The sequence below is a fragment of the Oryx dammah genome, unplaced genomic scaffold (assembly GCF_014754425.2).
Source record: "Oryx dammah isolate SB20612 unplaced genomic scaffold, SCBI_Odam_1.1 HiC_scaffold_13, whole genome shotgun sequence".
Taxonomy (NCBI): Eukaryota; Metazoa; Chordata; class Mammalia; order Artiodactyla; family Bovidae; genus Oryx; species Oryx dammah.
In genome coordinates this window covers 30,418,021-30,442,622 of record NW_024070197.1, presented here as the reverse complement: position 1 = coordinate 30,442,622, position 24,602 = coordinate 30,418,021, and the positions used below count along the sequence as shown (strand labels likewise).

General features: G+C 46.5%; 1 protein-coding gene across 1 annotated transcript in view; it reads right to left on the bottom strand.

The window, feature by feature from the left end:
- Positions 1–438: 438 nt before the first annotated feature.
- Positions 439–24,602, bottom strand: part of CMTM4 (CKLF like MARVEL transmembrane domain containing 4) — an 81,109-nt gene continuing 56,945 nt past the window's right edge. Inside the window, exons 2-4 of the mRNA XM_040253433.1 lie at positions 16,948–17,124; positions 9,027–9,125; positions 439–7,983 (exon numbers count right to left, since the gene is read on the bottom strand). Coding sequence (XP_040109367.1) covers positions 7,819–7,983; positions 9,027–9,125; positions 16,948–17,124 — 441 coding nt within the window. The 3' untranslated portion in view covers positions 439–7,818. The remainder of the gene's footprint in view (positions 7,984–9,026; positions 9,126–16,947; positions 17,125–24,602) is intronic.

The following is a 24,602-nucleotide window of genomic DNA, read 5'->3' as shown; positions in this document are numbered from 1 at the left end:
CAGGCATCTTCGTGTGGGCTCTTTACTCCTCACATGGTCCTCTCGTAGTCCAGGAATCTGACGGAAGGTTCTGTGACTTGCTCAGGTCTCCACAAGAGGCCTGGGGTCTCAGCTTCTCACATCAAGGTAACAATCCCACAGTGAGTCAGTGTCTTGGCCCAGGTGATGGGAAAGATCAGGGCACTCTGCCCCAGCTTTTCGCATAATATGTAACGTGTTCTGAAAACACGTATGAAAGTAGAACCTGGAAAAGCCGATGGGCTGCTGGGAGTGGCTCCACCTTGCCACCCCTGGCCAAGCCACTGGTCAACAGCAATACCGAAGTGTCCTCACCCCCCACGGTGGCTGTTTGGCCCCCACCTCACAAGGCTGTTTCAGGATCCAGGCCACAGCCTTTGGAGGGGCGGGAGCAAGGCAGAGTGAAGAAAGAGACGATACTGTTTTTACACGTCCGTTTATTAAACAAGAACTCCTTCATGACAATTCAATATTTATTAGCGATTAGTGTTGAGAAAATTATTTCCCTCTACATACAAAAATACAGATTTGAACACTATGAAAACAATCAGGACAAGTACCGTGAAAAAATTGGTCCTTCAAAAGAAAGAAAGGGGGAAAACTGAGGGCAGTGTGAGGCCTTGTAGGCTGTCAGGAATAAACCAACAGGAGCGAAGGCTCTGGGGCTCCCAAACCACTCTGAATGGATAGTCAAATCTGGGGCTGGTGGGAGCTGAGTGGTGCCCACACCAGCCTCAGAAGCCAGGATGGGAGCTCAGACTGACCAATAGCATAAACTGAAGTTCACTGAACACACATCACCTCAGCTCACCCCACAGCTGCATCTACACTGTTAAAGGGAATAGACTTTTAAGAAGCAAAATGTAGTAGTTATTAAATTAACATTGCCGCTCCCCCAAGTACCACTGGGCCAAGTACCAGAGTAGTCACATGGGAATTATCAGCCATCTGACTCGTCTTCCTTTGTTAGAAAATAATGACACATTCTGTCTGACCCTTCAAAGCGGAAAAAAAAAAATTTCTTTTATGTTTCAATAAATCCATTCCTTCATTTTAAATGGACTCAGCTAGTTTCCTCAAGATTTCTCTTGACCAGACATAACTCAGTCCTGCAGGGGCGGGAAAGCAAAAGGTCATCTGTGTCTTCATCAAGCTCATCACAGCACAGAATCTAGTATGTTTGGGCCGGAAACCAGAAAGGGCCATCGAACCTATCCAGGGCCTCCACGAACCAGAGATCCCAGTGGAAGATGAACCGGAGACCAGCAGAGTCCCCACTCCCACTCCTGCCCCAGGACGTCTCACATGGGCAGAGGCAAGCTGGTGGCCAAGGAGGAGGATGGCCTGAGCGGATCTGGAAGACAGGCAGCAACCAGGAAAGGGCTTGTCACCATTTCAGACCCAAAGAAGGGGAAGTCAGAGCACCGAGAATGTTCTGTTCTGTTCTTATGGAACCAGTTTCCTCTTACCATTTGAGGTGAGCAGTGGCTGTTCAGAAGTAGCAAGTGGGTAAAAAAATGCCAAATGCAGTTATACTGATTAATAACTATTTCACAGAAATATACTCTTACTCTCAGACTGTTTAAGTAAGCGGGAACGAGATGTTGGGGAGAAAGCAGCAGAGAAGAGACAAGGGAAAGCTGAGGGGTTGGATTTCTTTTTTTTCTTTTTAAAAATACATAATGAAGTTTTACAGGGAAAATGACCGAACCTCAAAACTAGCGTTGCTGAAAGCAATATTAAAAGGACACAATCTAAAATCATGCTACAAAAATAGTGTTATCTTGTTGAACCAAATGTGCATCTTTTTCAATTCCATGATTGATGGGAGTGTTTATGTGACTGACACGGAAGGCACCAAGGTGAAGTGATTATTATTTGTCTTAGAATATCCAAAGACACAACTACCTACTTTGGGAAAAGGAAAAAGTACAGTCATACTTGTAATAAATAGCTAAGTGTTTTTGCCATGGGTTCCTGAACCCTTACAAATGTCAACATATACAAATAGTTTCGCCCCCTAGCATTCTCTTATTGCTTAAGAAAAGCATTGGTTTTATCCATATACGTCAGTTTCATCATGAGGCAGGGTTTGAAAACTCGTTTTTAAACAGGTTACAGAGTGACAGAGCTGGGAGTGGGTGAGGCCTTGGGCCTGGGCCAGTCCTATGGGGATGTGGGCGGTGCACAGGCGTCCCACCCTTGAGCTCCCCCAGGAGGCCTTGGACCAGTCAGTTTTCCCTCCAAGCCCCGAGTATCTGCCTTCCTCACATCTGCAGAGAGGAGAGCAAAGTCCTGAATCTTGGGAAGTCAATTCTAGAAAAGGCAGGAAAGCAAAATGGGCCACCGAGGGAAGCAGCCAGACGCAGCCCTGCCTGCCTAGGCACCAGGACCCATGCTGTCCTCGCTTCCTGACCGCTCCTTCAAATGGCTGTCCTGATAAAAGGGGCGCTTCCTACCAAGTTTCAGCAGCATCCTCCCAAGATGACTCAAATTGGATAGTTTCAGATTATTACTGAATCCCGTACAAACCCTTGTCAAATCAATTGTGTCACGCGTTCTCTCTTCTGAGGCGCAATGGTGAAAAACTCGGGCCTCACCCTAATCCTGCCAGCAAAGCTGATTAAGGTCATTTGAGACAAGGTCCTACTCTAAATGAAAGTTCTGATGTAGCTCAGTAGAGTCCAGGCTATTAACCCCTTCTTGAAGGCTCTCAGCCCTGTGTAGAATGCATCCCCAAAGAGACATGACACGCCAGGGTGTCCAGATAGCAAGTCACCCAGACTGAAGTCTTGGAATAAAAGCTAGACAACAAACTAACCCTGTGAAAAGGACACATGATTCAAGGATCCATAAACTAAACTTTAGGCAAATTGCCACTGATTTAGACTCAGTGGGCTGGTGGGTAATTTTTTTTAATGTTTATAGAATAATAAAAACAAGAAAGGAAAAAGTAAATCCCCAAGGCTGAGAAATTACATCCAAATGAAATGAGAATATAATCTAAACCAAAGAAGGGAGTTTCAAGCCTGTAAGTATATAAATGCCATTTACTGGTATGAAAAAAAAGCTAAACAAACATTAAACTTCGAGAAAAAAAATTCTTTAGATGTAACAGATATTGAGAGCAGAAACGGTTTCTAAATAAAAGAAATGTAAAGAGCCACAAAGATTTCCAATTACCTTCTCAACCAGACAGTTATGATTTCAGCTATATCTGCTGAGGGGAGAAGGAATGAAGATTTTACAAAAGAGCCAGGAAGGTTTACACAGCTCGAGGCAGGTGGTGTCGGGTCTGCGTCCTCTCTGAGGGGGCCCCAGATCAGAATCTGAGTCACCTGTCCACACCTGTGAGTTCCCAAACTCACACAAAGAGCCCAGCAGCACCCAGGCACGCTGGTCCCCACATTCAGCTCCCGCTCTCAAGTGGGTTCCAGAATACAAGACCTCGCTTTCCAAAGAAGGCAGGATGTAGTTAACCAAGCACAGCCGGGGTGGGTAACCATGTCCAGTGCTCTCGACAGGCCCTCCGCAGATGATTTGGGCCTCCTCCCCACTCTTCTCACCTCCCAGACCCGCCCCTACTCGCTCCCTCATCAGCTGTCACTGAGCTGGTCCTGGGAGTGGGTGCTGATGAAATAAGAGAGCCCCTAGGTTCTGCACACTTCCCCAGGAGCTGGAAATGCGTCTGGAGACCTCACTCGCTAATGGCAGTCACTAGAGCAGGAAGCCATTTTTTATGTGGTTGGGACAGTCAATTTAGAAGCAGCCCTCAGCTGAGTTGGTTTCGCCTTTTGCTATCTTCTTAGTGTCATGTTTTCCGGTAAACCACATGTGGAGAAAATGACTATCGGGCCTTGGCACAAAGACTTCGTGGTTGCTTTGTTTGGAACATGGGTGGCACACCGGGACCCACTTACATCGTCATTGCCTCCCAGAATCCCTGAAGTGGCCACGTGTTGTCTCCACACTCTGTTAGGGCATATTCTAAGAACAGCCCACAGAAAATCCTGCAGAGCCCGAGATTAGGGACTTGGTCCACCTCTTAAACACATGGAGAGGCGAGGGGTTCCTTCCCAAACAGCACAGGTGAGTCTATGAGAAAAGGTGAGCTTGGGCCACACACACATTCAAGGGTCATTTGCTGCAAGCAGGAATTCACATACATGTGCAGACCAGAGTTAGTGCTTCATCTCCTCAGAGGCTGCCTGTGGCTCAACCCAAGACTGAGTCACTCAGAAAGCCTCAAAGAAAGGCGAATGAAACTGCAAACTTTAAAAGACTAGGAATGTTTTCAACTGAGTCACAAAGCTCTCTCAAGAAGCCTCTGACATGGGGTGGGGTCAGAGGCACTCCATGCCTGCCCACAGGAAGGGAGCCTTTAGCTAAGGGACAGTGATGGTGCCCAAAGGGTAGGGGGTGACATCCACTTCCCAGAGCCAAGCCCCCAGAACCAGACTGGGTCCCAGCTTCCCTGCAGCCAGCCTGGGCTCTGTCCACGTTGGCACTTTGGTTCAAGCTGCCAAGGAAGACATGGATATTGGGACTGGGCAGGCGTCAGTATTCTTGCCTTTCTGTGGGCAAAGGTAGTCTCTCTTGAATGACTTGCTGCAGAGTGAAAATCTGTTTCTTTTACCTCAAATAGAACTTCTGCTATGAGGTTTTAATCTGTAACTGCTTGTGCCTTCCCCGGCTTTATATAGAGCTGACAAGTATCTTTAGGCTCTCGTGACTGGAATCTCTCTGTATGAAAGGGGTAAGGCACCCCACCCCCCTGCCGTGCCTTCAGCAATGTGAAGGGAGGGTAGAGGAGAATCAGAGAAAAGAAAAAATACCACATCAACCAGATCGATGCCAGGATAAACTTTCTCTGAAGACGTCAGTGTTTGCATCCATCTAAAACCACCAGAGGTTCCACCAAATGCTTGAGGGTTTCAACCATCCAGTCTCCAGGAACAAATTCAAACGTATACAAGTTGGGCATCAACTGTGAATGCCAATATCATCCCACCAGAAAATTAAAAAACACTAAGATTGCCTCAGTCTTAAAAATTCCCCAAACCAAACTGACACTGGTCCATATTACAACTCTTAAATGCAAAAATAAGCTTATTTCAATTTGCAAAAAAGAAAAAAAAAAAGCCCTTTTAAGCCTCCCCAAATCTAGATTGTCTTGTTCGTACACAGAAACAACATAAAGAAAATGCGAGTATCTTTCCATTCACACTAGACAACCATATTCCTTCCTTCCTTCTCACCACGTGACAAGACTTATGACTCTACAGTACGCCAATAAGTACATCTGGTCACTTTTGGCTATACTGGGAGCTAATTAAATATAAAGAAATATATTTACAAAAACCATGGGAGAGCCTCATGGCACAAGGGACTTTAAATAGTTACAGGGACATAAATAATTCCAAGATTCCAACACTAACATGTAAATTAATTCTTAAGTGGCCTATGGCACAAGGTGTCATCGCTTTTTATCATCTGTCAGCGTGTACAACTTCAGTGGGCTTCAGAACTGTTCCTTGCAGCTGACAATACATCCTCAGGATACCAACAGACTCCTTTCAGCCAGATGATAAACCGGTTTTATTGAAGTGACTTGGAAAAATTTGGGCAACAACCCACGCCTGAAGAGTCTTCTTTTTTCCAATCTCACTTCAAAGGCAGCTTTTTATTGAGGCTAAGTAACATGAATCCCAGAAGGAGATTCCTGATAAAGTTCAGGGTGGTCCTTCCAAGTGGGCCCCATCTGATGCAAGGCTGAGTCTTTGTAACCCTGTTTTTAAATGGAACTCTCAGAGGGCAATAAGCCCCATTTTGATGAAGCATATACACTCTACAAATGCAAAATAAATATATAAAATGAACTGATAAAATCCAGATGTCATAATCTCCTCAAAAGTCACTACACATAATAGGTATGAGGTTTGTGAAGCCTGGTTTGTACTGCCTCACAACATCCATGGGAAGAGGGCTCAGTCAGACCCGCCGTGACCAGGCCTGGCTGCCCTAGGTGGGGACAGTGGGAGGTCAGTTACCCCCAGACAAGCTGGGTCTCCGACCAGACCAGGGGCTTGAACAGGTGGCCTGGGTCACAGCCCCAGAAGGGAACTTCAGCAGAACTTGAGTTGTACAGGATGTTCAGTTCAGGGAGCCCTAACCCCAACCCTTCAGAGTTGGCACAGTACCGTCTCCTGCGGGGTCCCTAGCCAAGCAGTGCTACCTGACGAAGACACCCATGCAGGAAATCGTACGCTGCTCCACTCTGCAGAAGGCAATGCCAGCCTGTGCAGGGCTGGACATTTCTCACACGGGCTCTGCTCCCCGAGACCCCCTGTCTCATGACACTGCCCGCTGCTGAAGCTGCAAGCGCTCACTAGCACAAGATCCTGGGGACTCTCCTAGTTAATGCAAAACGTTCCCACCAGCAGTGAGCGTTCTTTTCCTTAGTGAGGGTGAAATACAAAATATTAGAGCTAGAGTGAAGTTTGTAAACATTAAGGACAGTTCAAAGAGTGAAAACCCGACATGTAAAAACAAATTTTCCGTAAGAGAAACAATTAGTCTCCAACAGAAAAGAACCTACAGCATTGCAGGGGCCTGTGTAACTTAGTCACCACAATAATCTTCACTTTATCGAGAACTCATACAAAACCTTACGTAACTAGAACGTTCCCCGACAGCCTCCAAGTCGACGTTCATAGTTAAGACCCTGAGGTACAGGGTCGTCGCCCTCCGAAACATCAGTGAAAAGGGCAGTCATGGTGCAGATTCAAGTAGTTTTCAAATCCTAGACGGAGCCACTCAGAATTCACTCTCGAACTCTTCTCAGGTGTTTGAAAATCAGTGCATACCCTTGAAACAGAGGTGTGTCCCCACCTCTGGTCCGTGAGGCCAGCAAATGGGCAAGGGTCCGGGCCGGTGAGACAACCTGTATTTCTCCTGTGGCTTTTATCTGGGAAGGTAAGATGACAGAAAATCTGCAGTCTGGCCTTGGCGTATTCAGGGAAGCTAGGAAACTGGAAAACAAGATGGTCCTCGTATTCTTGGAGGAGCCTCTGGATTCAGGAAGATGATTCCAGGGATGTCTCAGCAGGGTAGGAGACAGATGGTGACCTCCTGATGGGCAGCAGTGCCCTGGAGTCCAGCCAAGAGGGTGCCAGCCTCCCCCAGAGCCAGCAAAGCACCCAGCGGGCACACCCACCGCCGAGATCCTTGGTGTCACAGCTGGCTGTCCATGCTCCTGCTGGGGTCCCGGTGCCCCCAGGCATGGAAACAATGGGGAGAGGGGCATCCTGGCAGCGAGACTAAAGCGCATCCAGGGCTTCTATGCGGGTTGCCCAGAAAGCAGTGCTGACCCACCGCTCCAACCATAAAGTTTCACTCCCTGTATTTGTTTTTTCCCCTCCAACAGCCCCCATTTAATCCAAAGTCCTGACTCATCATGAATACATATGAGGGGGTGGCTCAGAGTCAGCTTTGAAGCCTGTGCTCAGGGACAGTGAAGGGGACACGGTGGCCCGCACGGACAGTGGCTCCCACGGTCACCAAACCGGGGGTGGGAGGGAGCGCCAGGACCTTCCCACTGCCTCTGTGAAAGGCTGGGCATGGGGTCCCCTGCCTCCTGCACCCATCAGGGCTGCCGTGAAAACCCTTGCCCAGAATGAACTGTTACCAAGGAGGACAAAATTCAACTTAGTCACATGATAATCTGATGTGATGAGGGAAAGAAAAACTTGATTGAAAATACGGGCATGAGGACCAGAGGGAAGAAGACTCAGTGCGCCCTCACGTGTCCAGGCGCTGGATCTCGGGCCGGCTGTCCACGTCTCTGGACTCAGTACGGGCGCGGATGTAGTCGTTGGCACTCTGCTGCCGGAGGCTGACCCTCCACTTCTGCACGGCCAGGAAAGTGTTCACTGCATAGGCCGCTGTTGCCAAGAAGCCGAATATCTACAAGACACAAGCCGGGTTAGTCCGCAGGGCCCCTGGGCAGCTTACAGTGAGCGAGGTGCATTAGCCTCTCCTGGCTACAACCCCGACACCCAGACCCCACTAAATGTCCAGCTGTCAGACCCTGGCCAAGTTCATAGTCATGTAACCCACAAAAAGGCAGCCTCAGGACCCTTCCAAGTATTCTGGATCTACAAGGGAAAAAGATCACAGAAGGGTCTCTTTCACAGACCTTCATGACACTGGTCCCTGGGAGAAATACCATGTAGACAAAACACCATGTAGATGAAAAATCAGGGTCTCAAGTGTGGCCCCAAATCGAGCCACAAGGCCCAGCATTCCATATCTTAGTCCCCCAGCCCCACTGCCTTTCCTGTGGGCAGCTCTGGGTGGGCAGCTTGAGAGTCGGAAGTGGTGGTGTTTTAACGATTAGATAATGACTAATGAACCTACTGAGTGATACCTTGGAGAGCTCATAGTTTAGTATTCTCAATAAACCTTTTAACCATCCTCTCAGTTATAAAAGTGCTGCATATTCTTTGTAAATACCGAACAATAAAGAAAGGCAGAGCACAGAGAGAGACAGTCTTACCTTACCTGGTCCCATCCTCTGCCCCACCCCTCACTGTGCTGACTGCCATGTGGTGTCCAGACTGCATCTTCATGAACACCCCACACTGGCAGGGAAGGCCCTTAAAAGCAACAGCCCTTTTAGACATCCAGGCCTCTGCTGGACAGAGACTGAAGCAGAGGTGCTTAAGCCAGAGCGTGCATCTGAGAGCTTGCTAAAACACACTGCCAATTCGGCAGCCCCGGGGAAGGCTGAGAACGCCATCTCCAACAAACTCCCGGGTGATGCTGCCGTTCCAGGGACCACACTTTAAGAACCACAGCACTGAAGGGACCGGGGCCTCCGCTGGCCCAGTGACATCATTAGCAGAGAGGCTAAAGGAGAAGCAGTAAGACACAGGCCCAGGGGACAGAGCAGCAAGGCACAGAAAGTGCATGAACCAGCCTTGTTTTGACCATTTGCGTTCACTTACCACGGCAGCAATTTCTGCTCCGGTTTTATGGTTTAAAGCAGCCAGTACGATCGAAGCAATAAAGAAAAAGAAAGTGCTGAGTCCAGTGTTGACCAAATCCTAAAGAATAAGATAGAGTCACTTGAAAAGGATCATTGCGGGTTTTGTCTGAAAAAATCACTGAAGAACTTGACATAAAAAGCACAATGCCCAGCCTCTCTGATGGCTCCTTATTTTTATTTTGGTGCCCCAGGGGTATTGATTGCATAGAGGAAGGCAAAGCAGATGCTATTAATCCTATTTAATTAAATAGTTAATGATGCTGCTTGATAAACCACCACAGAAAAATCCACATTTTAACCAAACACATCCTGTTACCATTTCTTTCTTTCTTCTTTTTTGACCTTGCCTCAAGGGATGTGGGATCATTTTCCCTGACCAGGTATTGAACCCACGCCCCCTAGAGGAAGCTCAGAGCCTTAACCACTGGACCACCAAGGAAGGCACCATGTTAAATGACCGTTTCTTAATGACCTATTATAGAAACCAAACTGCTAACCCACAAGGACACACTCACTAATTACCAGGTAGAGTTCTACTGTCTTCTTTTCAAAACACGTTCAAATCCTCTTATGGACAAGAATAGACTTAAACTGGTGAAGCCCCTTCATGCGTTTGTGACATATGAAGAGTGCTGCTTCCAGAGCTGGAGCACACACTTAGCCAGGCCGCACACTCCTCTTCCTCGTGCATGGTCTTCCAAGTCTCCATGATGCTAAAGCCTAGAGGATTTTCCCCTAAGCTCCTTGCAAAGCAAATCAGGTTACAAATCCAATGCTTCAAAGATTTAGCTCCTGTCTTAGTTGGCTAGGGGAATACAGCACAGTGATTCATATAAACACCCAGACGAGGGGCCTAACCACCCACAACTGTGGACCGGTCACTTTCCCTCTCGTGTCATATGTGGACACAGTCCCCCACCCCTCCAGAGTTGTTTCAAGGACTGGGTGGAACAGCGTACATGAAAAACCAAGCATGTGCCTAGCCCACACTTAGGGTTCCCTGCATGTTTATTGTTACTTCTGATATTTCCACTTGTGCATTAAGCCCCCACAGCCTGGGTCATACCAAAGCGCCTCTATGCTCTCTACAGGGAAAGAGAAACCAGGCAAAACCCTACAATGCTTAGGTGCCAGCTTGACTGTATCATCATCACCAGGTGGGTCCTGCCGGCTGGCCTGGCTTTGGGGGCCATCTCCTCCTTAAAGATGGCAAAATTCACCTCCTAACAGTCCTGAGCCCTGCAGCGTCTCCTGCCACACTCCTGGCCAGCGCCTCTGCTTCTGCCCCCGCTCATGGACAGCAGTGAAGTACAACTACAAACTCTACCCAGAGAGGTCTATCAGCAGGGCAGTTTTCAGTGGTGACCAGCGTGAAGCCAGGACAAATGTTTCACAAAGTTAAACCTGGATGTGTTTAGTTACACACAACTCTGGGTAAGGAGCTTCAGGGATAAAGACAACTATAGTTTCTAAACCAAAGGCTACTCAGAAACAGGAGGAAATGTTTTATGATAAAATGCTGAGATTTTGAAGAGGTTCATGTGTCTACAGCTACACCACCTGGAACATGCCCAATCTCCTCTGAAGACGTGCATGCTATTTGTCTATGAATTCCACATTTGGAAATCTTCTTAAACAGCATACTTCTTAAATCATCTTAAATAGCATACTAGTTGCAAAAAGGCCTAAGCATAAGGATGTTCATCATGTTATTCAAAATAGCAAAAAACTGAAGATAAAATACTTAAGAATCAAAGACTTGTTAAGTAAAATGGTATTTCCAATTGGAACAATATGCAGTCATTAAAACTAATGATATAGTTATATTTAACATGGAAGATACCCAAGATAGTTCAAATGGGAAAGCTTGACTTTAATGGTTCCATTTTTTGGCATTCACGTATCACAACATACATCTACTTGTGAAAGACAGTCTAGGGAATTCTAGAGTATTACACCCCTGTATTAAGTGGTTACCACTGCACGGCTGCTATCACATATGATTTTAATAACAGCTTTATTGAGATATAATTCACCACAATTTACTTTTTGAACATTTTTAGCACTTCCAAAACAAACCTCATACTCATTAGCAGTTAACTCTTCATCCTTTCCCTTAATCCTAGGAAACTACCAATTAGTTTTCTGTCTTTAAGGATTTGCCTATCCTGGACATTTCATATAAATAAGAAACTTCTTTAAAAGAAAAAAAGTCCAGGGACTTCCCTGGTGGTCCAGTGGTTAACAACCCACCTCCCAATGCAGGGGATTCGGGTTCAATCCTTGGTGTAGGACCTCACATCCATATGCTGTGGGGCAACTCAGCCCATGCACCACAACTGCTGAGCCTGCGCCACAACTAGAGAACGTCCTCACACTGCCACGGAGACCCAGTGCAACCAAAAATTTAAAAAAAATCCAACTTTCAGCTGTTCTTGAAAGATCGTTCTTAAAAGTCCCGTGAAGTAACACACTGGCTGGGACTTAGTAGGAGAGTGTCTGGGTCTCATGGACCGCTGGCCCACCTCTTCACTTGCCCATTTCCATCACATACCCAACCCCACAGGGCCCTGAGCCCACGATCCTGCTCCAGTCCCAGAGAGTGGACCACCCTACAGTGCGCCCCACCCCTCCATACTCTGTGCCCAGCAAGCGCCTATTCATCCCTGAGGCTCAACTGGAATCTGGCATTTCCTCTGAACTTCCCCAACTGACCTGCTCCAGGCCTCCTCCGCTGAGGAATCCACTGTGTTCTCCCAGACCTCACACAAGACCGCATCACACACAGCACACAGAAGAGCAGCTAGCGTCTACCCTGTGCTTGCTTTCAGCTCCCAAAGCCTGGCCCCAGACAGGTGCTCACCACCACTGCTTAATAACCAGGCTCTGCGCCTGGCTGAAGTCAGTTCTACACATGAGTAAGAGAGGAGGTTTACAACCATTCAGCCCACACTGTGCCCTGAGAGCCCCGGTACCATGAGACTGGCCATAGTACTGATGCCAGAGTGATAAAGACAGAGGAGAGGGACAAGGTAGGTCACTGAACAGCTGATCCCACTAAGGGATTGTAAGTAAAAAAAATATGGGAGACCCCTGTAAGTTAACAGTCACTTAAGAAAACAGGTTTGCTTAACTACAAAACCAAACAGGCTTCCTGAGCACCAAAACCGTGCAGCACAAGCATGAGACGCGCCCCAAGATAGTCAAACAATGGCACATGAGACCCACATCCTGCCTGGGAGCTCAGCAGGTTATGACCCCTAGGACATGCTCTCTGCACACCTAAAAGGGCAGTAATTTATGGAAAGGCGACATTTCAAAGTAAAGACCCTCATTGTGCTGAGACCTGAAATAACATTTCCACAGTCCCATGACCATCTTGGCTTAATTAGGTAGGGACAAAAAAACTCCCCCTCTCAACCTGGAGGAGGAGCTGATGATGGAGGCATGACATCTACTAAAAAAAAAAAAAATGAGGAAAAAGAAGTGGTCTTTTTCCCCTCCCCACTTTTCCTTTGATTATAAACCTGTAGCCCTCTCACCCAGCTGTTTTTCACCCTCACAAGCATCGTGTTCTAATAAATCACTTCTTATCTATCACTTTGCCTCTCGCTAAATTCTTTTTGCACTGAGACATAAAGGACGGGAACTCTTCTGTGGAATGGTTTAGTCACTAAGTCGTGTCCAACTCCTGCAATCCCATGGACTGTAGCCCACCAGGCTCCTCTGTCCACGGGATTCTCCAGCCAAGAATACTGGAGCAGGTTGCCATTTCCTTCTCCAGGGGATCTTCTCGACCCAGGGATCGAACCCAGGTCTCCTGCACTACAGGCAGATTCTTTACTTTCTGAGCTACCAGTGAAGCCCCTTTGGAGCCCCCTGAATTATGGGGCAGCTACCATCTATAGAGAGCCTACTGTGCCAGTCATACAACTCCCAGTGTGTCACTGAGTCCTAACCTAATTAGGATCCAAGACACCTCTAATAAAGGGCCTTGAGGAAGCTGAGTTCTAGAAAAGATGAGTTTGGCATAATGAAAAATATATATTTGGTCTTTGTCCCAGATTCCTTAACATTTCCTGAGTGCCCTTAGTTGCCCTTTAACCTGTGGAGTCTGCATTAACTCCAGGAATTAGTGTCAGAACTAAATTGAATTGCTGAATACCCAAGAGAATCCCATGGACAGAAGAGCTTGGTGGGCTACTATCCATGGGGTTGAAAGTCAGACACGACTGAGCGACTAAGCACAGCACAGTTGGTCTTGGAGAATTACTCAGTGCGGAAAAACTACACAGATTTGGTGTAGGGGAAAAAAAAAAAAACCTATATATTTGGTGTCAAAAGTGGTGTCAGAAAACCCCACACAATGAGTCACAGCAGAGCCTCAGGACTCTGCAGGTGGCCCCTCTGGGTGACTCCAGACTGCTCTCAACTCACCACAGCACCCAGCCTGGGTTCTCAGGGCAGGAAACACCTGTCCTGACCTGAGGACAGCAGACACCACAAAGGCCATCGAAGAAGGAACACAAAGAGGAAGAAGAAAAACAGACTGTAGTGTCATCAGAGGCAAGAGGAGAGAGCAGGGCAGGAGAGAGACAGGGCGTACTCCAGGGCTGAAACAATTGGTGGGGGGGCAGCGGGACTGGGAAGTAAGCAGAGGATCCAGGAGCACAGCGATCCCCCAGTGATCCTGATCAGAGGATTTTCATGGACGGAGTGTCGGAGGAGTGGATGGTAGAGGGGAAAAGGTAGTCCCCATGTTTGCAAGAGACACAGGGGAGGCTTATAGGGTGTTGACACTGTCCTAACTCTTGACCCAGGGGTCTGGCTACCTAGTCTTTATCATTCTTCACTAAACTGTACTTTGACTTCTACAGATTTCTCTGAATATGCTGTATTTGACAATAAAAGCTGAGAAGAGAGATCAGGAAGTAGGGAAGTAGAGCAGACATGTGCAGCCCTCCTCTACAAGTCTGACTGAGCTTCCAGGGCTGGAGGGCTCTGACTGCCAGCTATGGGGAGTGGGAGACCCTGGTCGTCAGTGGTAGGAAAAGGATGGAAGGACGGAGGGACAGGGTGGGAGAGGAGGCCAGGGGCACCACCCAGTCATCTGCCCCAGCCAACACCATCCTAAAGAAAAGGAGGGATGTTAACTTTCCAGTGAAAAAGATGCATTTTGATACAACCCCCAACATATGGTTGCCAACCAGCGGAAAGACTTTCACAGTTAAAACAGAAAAACTAGGTATTTAAGAAAGCTCACCAGGGACTTCCCTGGTGGTCCAGAGGCTAAGACTCCATGCTCTCAATGCAAGGGGTCCAGGTTCAATCCTTGGTCAGGGAACTAAATCCCACATGCAGCAACTAAGACCTGGAGCAGCCAAATAAATAAATACATGAAAATAAATTAAAAAAAAAAAAAAAGAAAGAAAGCTCACCAAATAGGTATTTCTGGAGATAAAGTCCTGAACAAATTAATTAGAACCTATAGTCTTTTTTGTTGTTATGGTGATCTGGGATCAGGGGTCCTTTTAAAATTAACTGTTTATTTATTTATTTATTTATTATTTTGGCCACACCACACTGCTTGTGGGATCTTAGTTTCTCAACCAGGGATTGAACCCGGGCCCACAGCAGTGAAAGTGCAGAGTCCTAACCAGTGGACTGCCAGGGAATTCCTGGCAATTCTTTCTTTCAAAAAAAAAAAAAGGAAGGTATACAGCAGAGTGATTCAGTATTTTTGCAGATTCTACTCCCTTAGAAGTTATTATAAGAAAATGGCTATAATTCCCTATGTTATACAACTGAGTGAGGTATGAAGTCTTCTAACAAATTTATGGCTGTCAAATAAGTAGATGAGGCAGAATTCAGGGTGTGAAGTCAAAGCTGGTGAAGTCTACAGGAGAATGACGTGGCTGACAGACACCAGTGGCCTCTGACTCACAGTTAAGTTACTATTTCTCATACTGGCAGCAGTGCCCACTGGTTTGGAGCCTTTGTACACACTTGTCTCATTTCATTCTTAAAACAACTCTGCAAGAAAAATGCTACTATCTCCACTTGGGGGCTCTAAGTGACTTGCCCAGGGTCAAATACAGCTCTTAAGAGCCACCTTGGACTTGAATACAGACAAGGTGGCCTAACTCAAAGCCCCTGGGTCTTAACCATCTTAGTAGCTGCTTCTTTGTCAAACAGGATCTCTGGTGTGGTTTTATTCACAGCCCAGCCCAGCGCCTCCCTCAGAGGTATTTATTTTGGCCTTAGACACTCTAGCAGAGTGTCTAAGAAGGCAATGGCACCCCACTCCAATACTCTTGCCTGGAAAATCCCATGGGTGGAGAAGCCTGGTAGGCTGTAGTCCATGAGGTCGATAAGAGTCGCGCACGACTGAGCGACTTCACTTTCATTTTTACTTTCATGCGTTGGAGAAGGAAATGGCAACCAACTCCAGTGTTCCTGCCTGGAGAATCCCAGGGATGGGGGAGCCTCGTGGGCTGCCATCTATGGGGTTGCGCAGAGTTGGACACGACTGAAGTGACTTAGCAGCAGCTGCAGAGGTAGACACTCTAGGGGTCTGGGTTTCCAATGTACCTTACCCCATGACGATGACCTTGCCCCCATGGAGCCTGCATGCTGGTTGGGGGAGGTTTGCGAGGTACTCTTGCATTGCCTGTTCGTTACAGTCAATTTAGATCACAACACTGGAAGCATTTTCTTTAACATAGACTTTATCTTAAAAAGAGCTGAGACACTAAAACCTGTCACCAGAAACTGTGATGAAATGCCTCCAGTAAATCTTGAGGTTTTAGAGCTTATTTCTTCCTTTTCAACGTCAGGATGAAACCAACTTTTCAATGGACAACTTTTCTAGCCCAGTTCTCCTTTTATTTTTCTTCCTAAAAGGGTCTGAATGATGCAGACTGCACTCTGTCAGGAAGATGGTCACCTCTTGGTTCCCCCACTGGAACACCAGGGAGTGGCCCCGCCAGGCAAGGCGACCAGCCAGGCTGCTTCCTCCCGGGCTCCAGCACTCCAGGCCATGCTTTTCAGTGCTGCGTGCGCCTGGCCAGCAGGAGAGGAGCCCATGTGAGCGCAAACAGGCTCAGAGCCCCTCCCCGACAACCCAAGGCAGCTGATAGGGCCTTCCTGTGTCTCCCTGACTGGCTCTCTTTGAAATACTACACGTGCTTATTTGCAAAGAAATATCAAGACAACAAAGTGCTGTTAAGTTCACTCTTCTGCTTGGCACAGCAGGGACAAGTCACACAAGTCCAGGAAAGGGGGCCTGGGAGTGACCAGCCTTGAGCTTCCCGTGCCGATCAGAGAGTAAGGGCCATCAGAGTTAAGAGCCCCAAACCATGGAGAGCAAAGGACACATTTCCTCAAGACTCACTGATCAACCCAGCAAACCCTCTGGGACCTCTGCTCTGAATTTAATAGTAATAATATTTCCTAGGTTTCACAAGTTAATGGCAATTTCATTCATATTTTCAGCTCTTCCCGAATCAGTACTTTTGTAAACGGCTTTCAGGTCCAGTGTGAAAATATGCAAATGTATTCATTCCATGCTCTCTTTCCCATATTCTATAAATATCAACATTACCAATTGTCTCAAAGGATCCCCAAATTGAAATGACATCTTTAAAGAAGTCAGAATAATCGTTATGTTTCTGTCATTAGTGAAGGTCCCATTAATTCTGCAGTCATGCTATTCAACCCAGGATGGAAATTTAAAATTTCACAGTTGTATTACAAGGAAATACTTATGTATCAAAATGAACCAGTCCCAAACATGCCATGGAATGGTTCCTCATTTTCCTGGGAGCCGTGGAGCACTCGACTCGATCCTTTCCTAGTCAGAGAACATGACATTTACTCACTGTCAGATTCCAGTTGATCTGGGGAATTCTCACGTGAAGGTTGAGACTGAACAGAATCAGCAAGACTCCGGTCACCACAAACGCACTGCAGCTCACAAACTCAAAAAAGTAGAGGCCTTCACACGGGGAGCATTCCATGATGGTCTCTATGCAGATGAATGCGATCAGGGCCAAGATCTGGGAAGAAAATTGCAAACACACATGTACGTGTATGGTTAGCACACATCTGTGGACACACATGCCTGTCGCCTTTAAATAAAACTCAAACGCCACCACCACACAACAACCACGGAGTTTTCCCCTGGGGACGGCAGTATCACAGACAGGAAGGTGACCTGATCCAATTCTTATGTAAGAATAGGTACAGGGGCCTTAATGAAAGGATCAAATTCCACATGTGAACAACCATGCCACCACAGGACGCCGGCACCAGGCTGGCGCGTGCAGCCCCCGTGAGGAAGCAGAGAGGAGTAGGCTCACAGCGCTTTCAGTTCTGCCTCTGCCACCGGTAAGCGGAAACCGCCTCCGCGCGTTTCTCACTTACAGTCTCGATCAGGGTGATGTCAAACATTAACAGGGCCGGGTCCTGGTGGTGTCCACGTTAAGATATTTGCAACTACCCTTCTGGTTCAGCTGATATCACACAGGCTGACTGAGACTTATATGAGGTCTGACTATGAGGCTGACTGAGACAGCTTTAGAAGGACTTGTATAACCCCTCCATTTAGAAGTCCTACCCAAAAATAAGGCCCACCTAATTAAATCATTAGGTGTGAAAGGAGAAATCGGCAGCAGAGGATGAGATGGTTGTATAGCATCACCAACTCAATGGACATGAGTTTCAGCAAACTCTGGGAGACAGTGAGGGAGGGAGGCCTGGCATGCTGTAGTCCATGGGGTCACAAAGAGTTGGACATGACCTGGTGCCTGAACAACAACTACAATTAATTTATGAGCCGTGCTTTTTAAAATGTTTATCATTGGAGGGACTTCCCTGGCGGTCCAGCAGTTAAGAATCCACCTTGCAATGCTGGGGACGAGGGTTCAATCCTTGGTTGGGGAACTAAGATCCCATTTGCTGCAGAGCAGTTAAGCCTGAGCAGCACAACTAGAGTCGAGGTGCCCGAATGAGAATCCATGTGATGCAACTAAGACCGTCTGTGCCACAACTAAGACTCAGCACCACTAAATGATGAATGATTCTACCTTGCAATGTGGGGGATGCAAGCTCATCCCCTGGTTGGGGAACTAAGATCCCACGTGCCTTGGGGCAACTAAGCCCAAGCGCCACAACTTGAGAGCCCAAATGCTGCAACGAAAGATCTTGTATGTTGCCACAGAGATCCTGCAGCCCCCAGCTAAGACCTGATGCGGCCAAATATTTTCAAGTTTATCATTGGATTTGATCATGAAGAGACAGCCTGGAAAGTTTATAAAAATATTTAAAATCTACCAACATTAGAAACACTTTCTTTCTGAAAGATCAAAGTAACACTCTCTAGCAATATGTCCTAAGAGATCAGAGATCATGAAGGCAAATAGATGTCAATGAAAATCACAGGTGAACTTTTACAGTGAGATTTCAGGAACAGGAGGAGGCCCAGAGACTGAGTTTAATGGCCCTGTGATCATGGAAAAGTCAGGTGGTCTTACACCTAAAACCAGATCAGTCTTGGGCTCCTGGCCTGTACCCTACTTCTGTAACCCAGATCCTCACCACCTACCACCTGTCAAGCCTATGCCAGAGCTTCCAGGCTGACCTCCACCTCCAAGGTGGAGGAAGAACGGGCAGGCACTCTGTGGTCCCAGGTCTGTCCTCAAGACCAGCAACATCAGCATCACCAGAGAGCTTGTTATAGATGAAAACGCAGACTCTCTGCCTCCCCTCCTTGACCCCCAGAGTCAGAATCTGCTTTTTGACAAGATCCCTAGATGACTGAAACATGGGGAAAACAGAAGGCCCAGGCTATTCTGGGGCCCTTCTTTTCCTCCAAGGGTCCCACTTGTGCCTTGATCAGCTCACCTCCTCCCCCTGCGCTCCCTGATGTCGCTTCTCCCGGCCACACATGACTGATCCCCCCCTCCCCCAGGAAAGCTTGGTCTGCGGTTGCATCCCATCTTTTATACTTGCCACTACGCATCTCTCTGCCTCCTGAGCTCTTGGATGGCAGGGGCCAGTCCACCTCCCTTCACTCCCAAGGCACCAAGCACACGAACCTGCACAAAGCAAGTAAATGGGGGCTCAGGGAACCTCTACAAACCCACTCCAACAATTCCTGACAGACTTGTCAGTCTCCACATGAAAGGAAGGGAGACTCTCCTTTTTCCATGCCTTTTTTAACAATATGTAGTCTTTCCATATTTTCACGTCAGTTCAGTTCATTTCAGTTCAATCGCGTCCGACTCTTTGCAACCCCATGAATTGCAGCACGCCAGCCTCCCTGTCCATCACCAACTCCCAGAGTTCACTCAGACTCATGTCCATTGAGTCAGTGATGCCATCCAGCCATCTTATCCTCTGTCATCCCCTTCTCCTCCTGCCCCCAATCCCTCCCAGCATCAGAGTCTTTTCCAATGAGTCAACTCGTCGCATGAGGTGGCCAAAGTATTGGAGTTTCAGCTTTAGCATCATTCCTTCCAAAGAAATCCCAGGGCTGATCTCCTTTAGGATGGACTGGTTGGATCTCCTTGCAGTCCAAGGGACTCTCAAGAGTCTTCTCCAACACCATAGTTCAAAAGCATCAATTCTTCGGCACTCAGCTTTCTTCACAGTCAACACGTTACAATTACAGGCCTTTTAAGCACACACCTTCTGCTCCCAATGGCTCTCCTAACTCTCTACAGAACCAGACACTTTAATTCTCCATCTAAATTACATGCCTGACTTGCAATCAATTCACAAAGAAATAGTTTATATAAGGGAAACTCCAGAAAAAAAAAAATTTTTTTAACCCCTGTAATTGGATCTAGTAATCTTAGGCAAGAAATAATACACTCTTGATGAGTTACAAATGTTTCTGGTATGCTAACTTCAACCATATTTGTGTGGGAAGGTAACACCTACATTCTTACATTTTAAAATAAAAATGGTTTCAAGAATATGCAAATCAGATAGGCCATTCAACACAGGAGTGCACAGAACAGACAAAATTCCCTGTTCTTTAGCTCATATGCTAATGAAGAGGTTTTTTAAATTAAATTTTAAAATGTATCATATTAGACAGTGATAAGTACAAAGGAGAAAAATCAAAGCAGGGAAGGAAGATGAAATGTAACTAGGACAAGGGTGTTGGAAATTTTAGGCAGAGTGACCATGGAAGGCCTCTATGAGAAGGTTCTAGATTTACTACAAAGTTCACTTTAGTTTATTATAAAGTTATTAAAGGATACAATTGAAGAGTCAGATAAAGAGATACACAAGGCAAACTCCAGAAGGGTCTCAATTACAGGAACCTCTGTCTGTCTGGAATTTGAAGTGCACCCACCCCCAGCACTTGGATGTGCTCTGGCTCACCAACGTGGAAGATCAATCCTGTTCAAGAGTTTTTATAGAGTTTAATCTGGAGTCCCCTTCCCTTTCCAGAAGTTGGAGGGTAAGGTTAAAAGTTCCAAATCTCTTATCACCTGGTTGCTTCCCTTGGCAATCAGCCCCCATCCTTAGGAGCTTTCCAAAAATCATCTCATTTAACACAAACTCAGGTGTGGCTGAAAGAGATTTGTTGTAAATATAAAAAATATAGATATCAAACACCTCTTATCACTTAGGAAGTTCCATGAGTTTTAAGAGCTCTGTGCCAGAAATGGAATGAAGACCAAATACATATTTCATTATTCCAAATCACAGTCTCACAAGAGTTAGTGAAGAGGAGCTAAAAAGCCTCTTGATGAAAGTGAAAGAGGAGAGTGAAAAAGTTGGCCTAAAGCTCAACATTCAGAAAATGAAGATCATGGCATCCGGTCCCATCGCTTCATGGGAAATAGATGGGGAAACAGTGGAAACAGTGTCAGACTTTATTTTGGGGGGCTCCAGAATCACTGCAGATGGTGACTGCAGCCATGAAATTAAAAGATGCTTACTCCTTGGAAGAAAAGTTATGACCAACCTAGATAGCATATTCAAAAGCAGAGACATTACTTTGCTGACAAAGGTCCATCTAGTCAAGGTTATGGTTTTTCCTGTGGTCATGTATGGATGTGAGAGTTGGACTGTGAAGAAAGCTGAGCGCCGAAGAATTGATGCTTTTGAACTGTGGTGTTGGAGAAGACTCTTTAGAGTCCCTTGGAGTGCAAGGAGATCCACCCAGTCCATTCTGAAGGAGATCAACCCTGGGATATTTTTGGAAGGAATGATGCTAAAGCTGAAACTCCAGTACTTTGGTCACCTCATGAGAAGAGTTGACTCATTGGCAGACTCTGATGATGGGAGGGATTGGGGACAGGAGGAGAAGGGGACGACCGAGGATGAGATGGCTGGATGGCATCACGGACTCGATGGACGTGAGTCTGAGTGAACTCCGGGAGATGCTGATGAACAGGGAAGTCTGGCGTGCTGCAATTCATGGAGTTGCAGAGTCGGACAGGACTGAGCGACTGAACTCAACTCAACACAACTATAGACATACAGTAATACCCACTGATAGGTGTTTAGGTGGTCTGTAACACTCTAACATAAACTGTACACTGTTTTAAAAAATTTGGCTGTGTTGGGTCTCAGTTGTGACTTGTCCACCTTCTCTTGTGGTGCTGGGGCTTCGCTGCTGGCTCAGACGGTAAAGAATCCACCTGTAACGCAGAAGACCGGGCTTTGATCCCTGAGTTGGGAAGACGCCCTGGAGGAGGGCATGGCAACCCATTCGAGTACTCTTGCCTGCAGAGTCCCCACGGACAAAGGAGCCTGGCGGGCTACAGTCCGCAGGGTCGACAGAGCCGAACTGAAGGGACTAAGCAGCAGCAGCAGGCACGTGGGGTCTCAGTTCCCCGAGCAGGGACCTCATCGTTTATCCATTCTATATATAACAGTTTGTATCTGCTAATCCCACACTCCCAATCCGTACCTCTCCCATCCCCTCTCCCCCTTGTCTGTTTCTGTTTTATACGTTGATAAGTTCATTTGTGCTATATTTTAGATGCCACGTGTGTCAAAGAGTGTTCTGCCTATGTTTTCTTCTGGGAGTTTTATGGTCTTACATTCAGGTCTTCAATCCAATTTTTAAATTTTTGTATATGGTGTTAGAGAATGTTCTATTTTCATTCTTTTACACAGAGCCATCCAGTTTTCCCAGCACCACTTACTGAAAAGACTATCTTTTCTCTATTGTATATTCTTGCCCCCTTTCTCATAAACGAACTGACCATAAATTCTAGTAAGGAGAATACTTTTTTTTTTTGCCTGTCTTTTGATACAGCAAATGTCAAATTTCCTCCAGCACAGTCAAATCTAACAATCATTCTTGAAGTAAAACCTATCTAATAGCCAATAAGAAAACAGAGACTCAGGTAGTCCAGTGGTTAGGACTCCACACTTCCACTGCAAGAGACATGGGTTTGATTCCTGGTTGGGGAACTAAGATCCTGTATGCTGTGTGGCAGGGCCAAAAAGAAAGAAAACAGGGACTCAAAGTTACACTGGAAGCCAACAACTTCGAAGCACCTACAGAATCAAAAGTAATTCAACTTATAACAATTCCGCAGTAAACAAAGATGCAGGTAAGACTGTACAGAGATGTTAAAAAAGATGTAAATAAGGAAGAGCCATTGCATTTGCTCACCAGGAGATCACAGGTGCACCCTTGAAGAGAGTCCGTTCTGTGTAGCACCTACAAACTACGCAGGAGTAAATATTTGCTTGAAAGGTATTGATATTAAAAGGTTGTCAGTGCTCTGTAACAACCTGAAGGGTTGGGATGGGGAGGGGGTTCTGGAGGGAGGGGCACATATTACGGCAATGGCCAATTCATGTTGATGTATGGCAAAAAACCATCACAATATTGTAAAGTAATTGGCCTCCAATTAAAATAAATTAAAAAGCAAAAAAGGTTGTCAAATTTCCACAACTATGGCTAATTATGACTGGCAACATCAAAAAGCATGGATGGGGGCAAACAGCTGGCTGATTAAGATGACATAAAACTTTTAAAAAATTCATAACCCCCTGTTACTACTGGTGGGAGTGAAAACCATCAGGACCCTTCTGGAGCACTGCGCTAACAACAGTATGGTTCACAGTACAGCCTGTTCTCTGACTTCCGGGCTCACAGAAGGGTTGGAGATCAGGGCTGAGTTTTTCCCAGGGCGAATTTATTTTGAGGATGATGAAGCTTGTGCCTCAACTTCCCATCCATTACAATGCCTTTTGCCAGTGGTGATGGAGTAACACTGGGCGTTTTGGGGAGTCGGTTAATTGGAAGCTGAGTGAAAGAGACAGAATTTGGGTCTAGCGGTCGCTTCCACGTACAGCCACTGTAGTCTTCCCTCTGTAGCAATGGCCTCCAGATATGCGCTGATCTGACATCATGATGAAGAAACAGGCCTTAAAATTCACAAGATCAACATGCCCTTCCATGCCAAACTAGAAGTGTCTGAGTGGTGAACGAAGAAAGGGTTTGAAATCACAAGGGGCCAGAAGCTACAATTTTTTAGCAGGAGAACTCTTCAGATCATCAAATGTGTGAAACAGTCATCAGTGGACAATTCTCTTTTCATCGGTGCCTAAATGGAAGTTATTTCCCAACAGGGATATTCCCCATAAGGCACAGTATCCAATTATAAACACACTGTACCTTTCCTCCCATTTTGGTGGGAATCACATGAAATAGAACTTATGAGAATTCTGGGATTCATAGGGCAGAAACCTGCAGCAGTACTATAAAGGGAAAATACCTATGTGTGGGAGATTAATATAATTTATGTAGCCAGTGTATCAGATCACATCATAAAGTATCTGACAAAGTCTGACAGTCCCAAATAAAATGGCACACAAAGTTGCCTCCAACGCATAGCAACAGCCTGAAGAGACAAATGTTCCAATGACAGCCTCCTACACACACCCATCAATAAGCTGATGTATGCAGTATAAGAGCATATTGATTGTGTAATGACACCACCTGACACAAGGGACTGGGCAAACTAAAACTGAATTGGCCGGTGTGTACTATGTCCCTCAGTCATGTCCAACTCTTTGCCACCCCATGGACTACAACACACCAGGCTCTCTGTCCATGGGATCCTCCAGGCAAGAATACTGGAGTGGGTTCTCCAGGGGATCTTCCCAACCCAGGGATCGAACCTGCGTCTCTTGCATCTCCTGCCTTGGCAGGTGAATTCTTTACCACTAGTGCCACCTGGGAAGCCCCAGATTGCTCTGATGCCCTCCTAAACTTCAGATCAATTTTTGTGCACTTTTTCAAAATTAATTGATCATACTAACATTCAAATACCATCTATCTTAACGGCTGCTAAGTCACTTCGGTCGTGTCTGACTCTGTGCAACCCCATAGACGGCAGCCCACCAGGCTCCGCTGTCCCTGGGAATCTCCAGGCAAGAACACTGGAATGGGTTGCCATTTCCTTCTCCAATGCATGAAAGTGAAAAGTGAAAGTGAAGTCGCTCAGTCATGTCCGACTCTTAGTGACCCCATGGACTACAGCCCACCAGG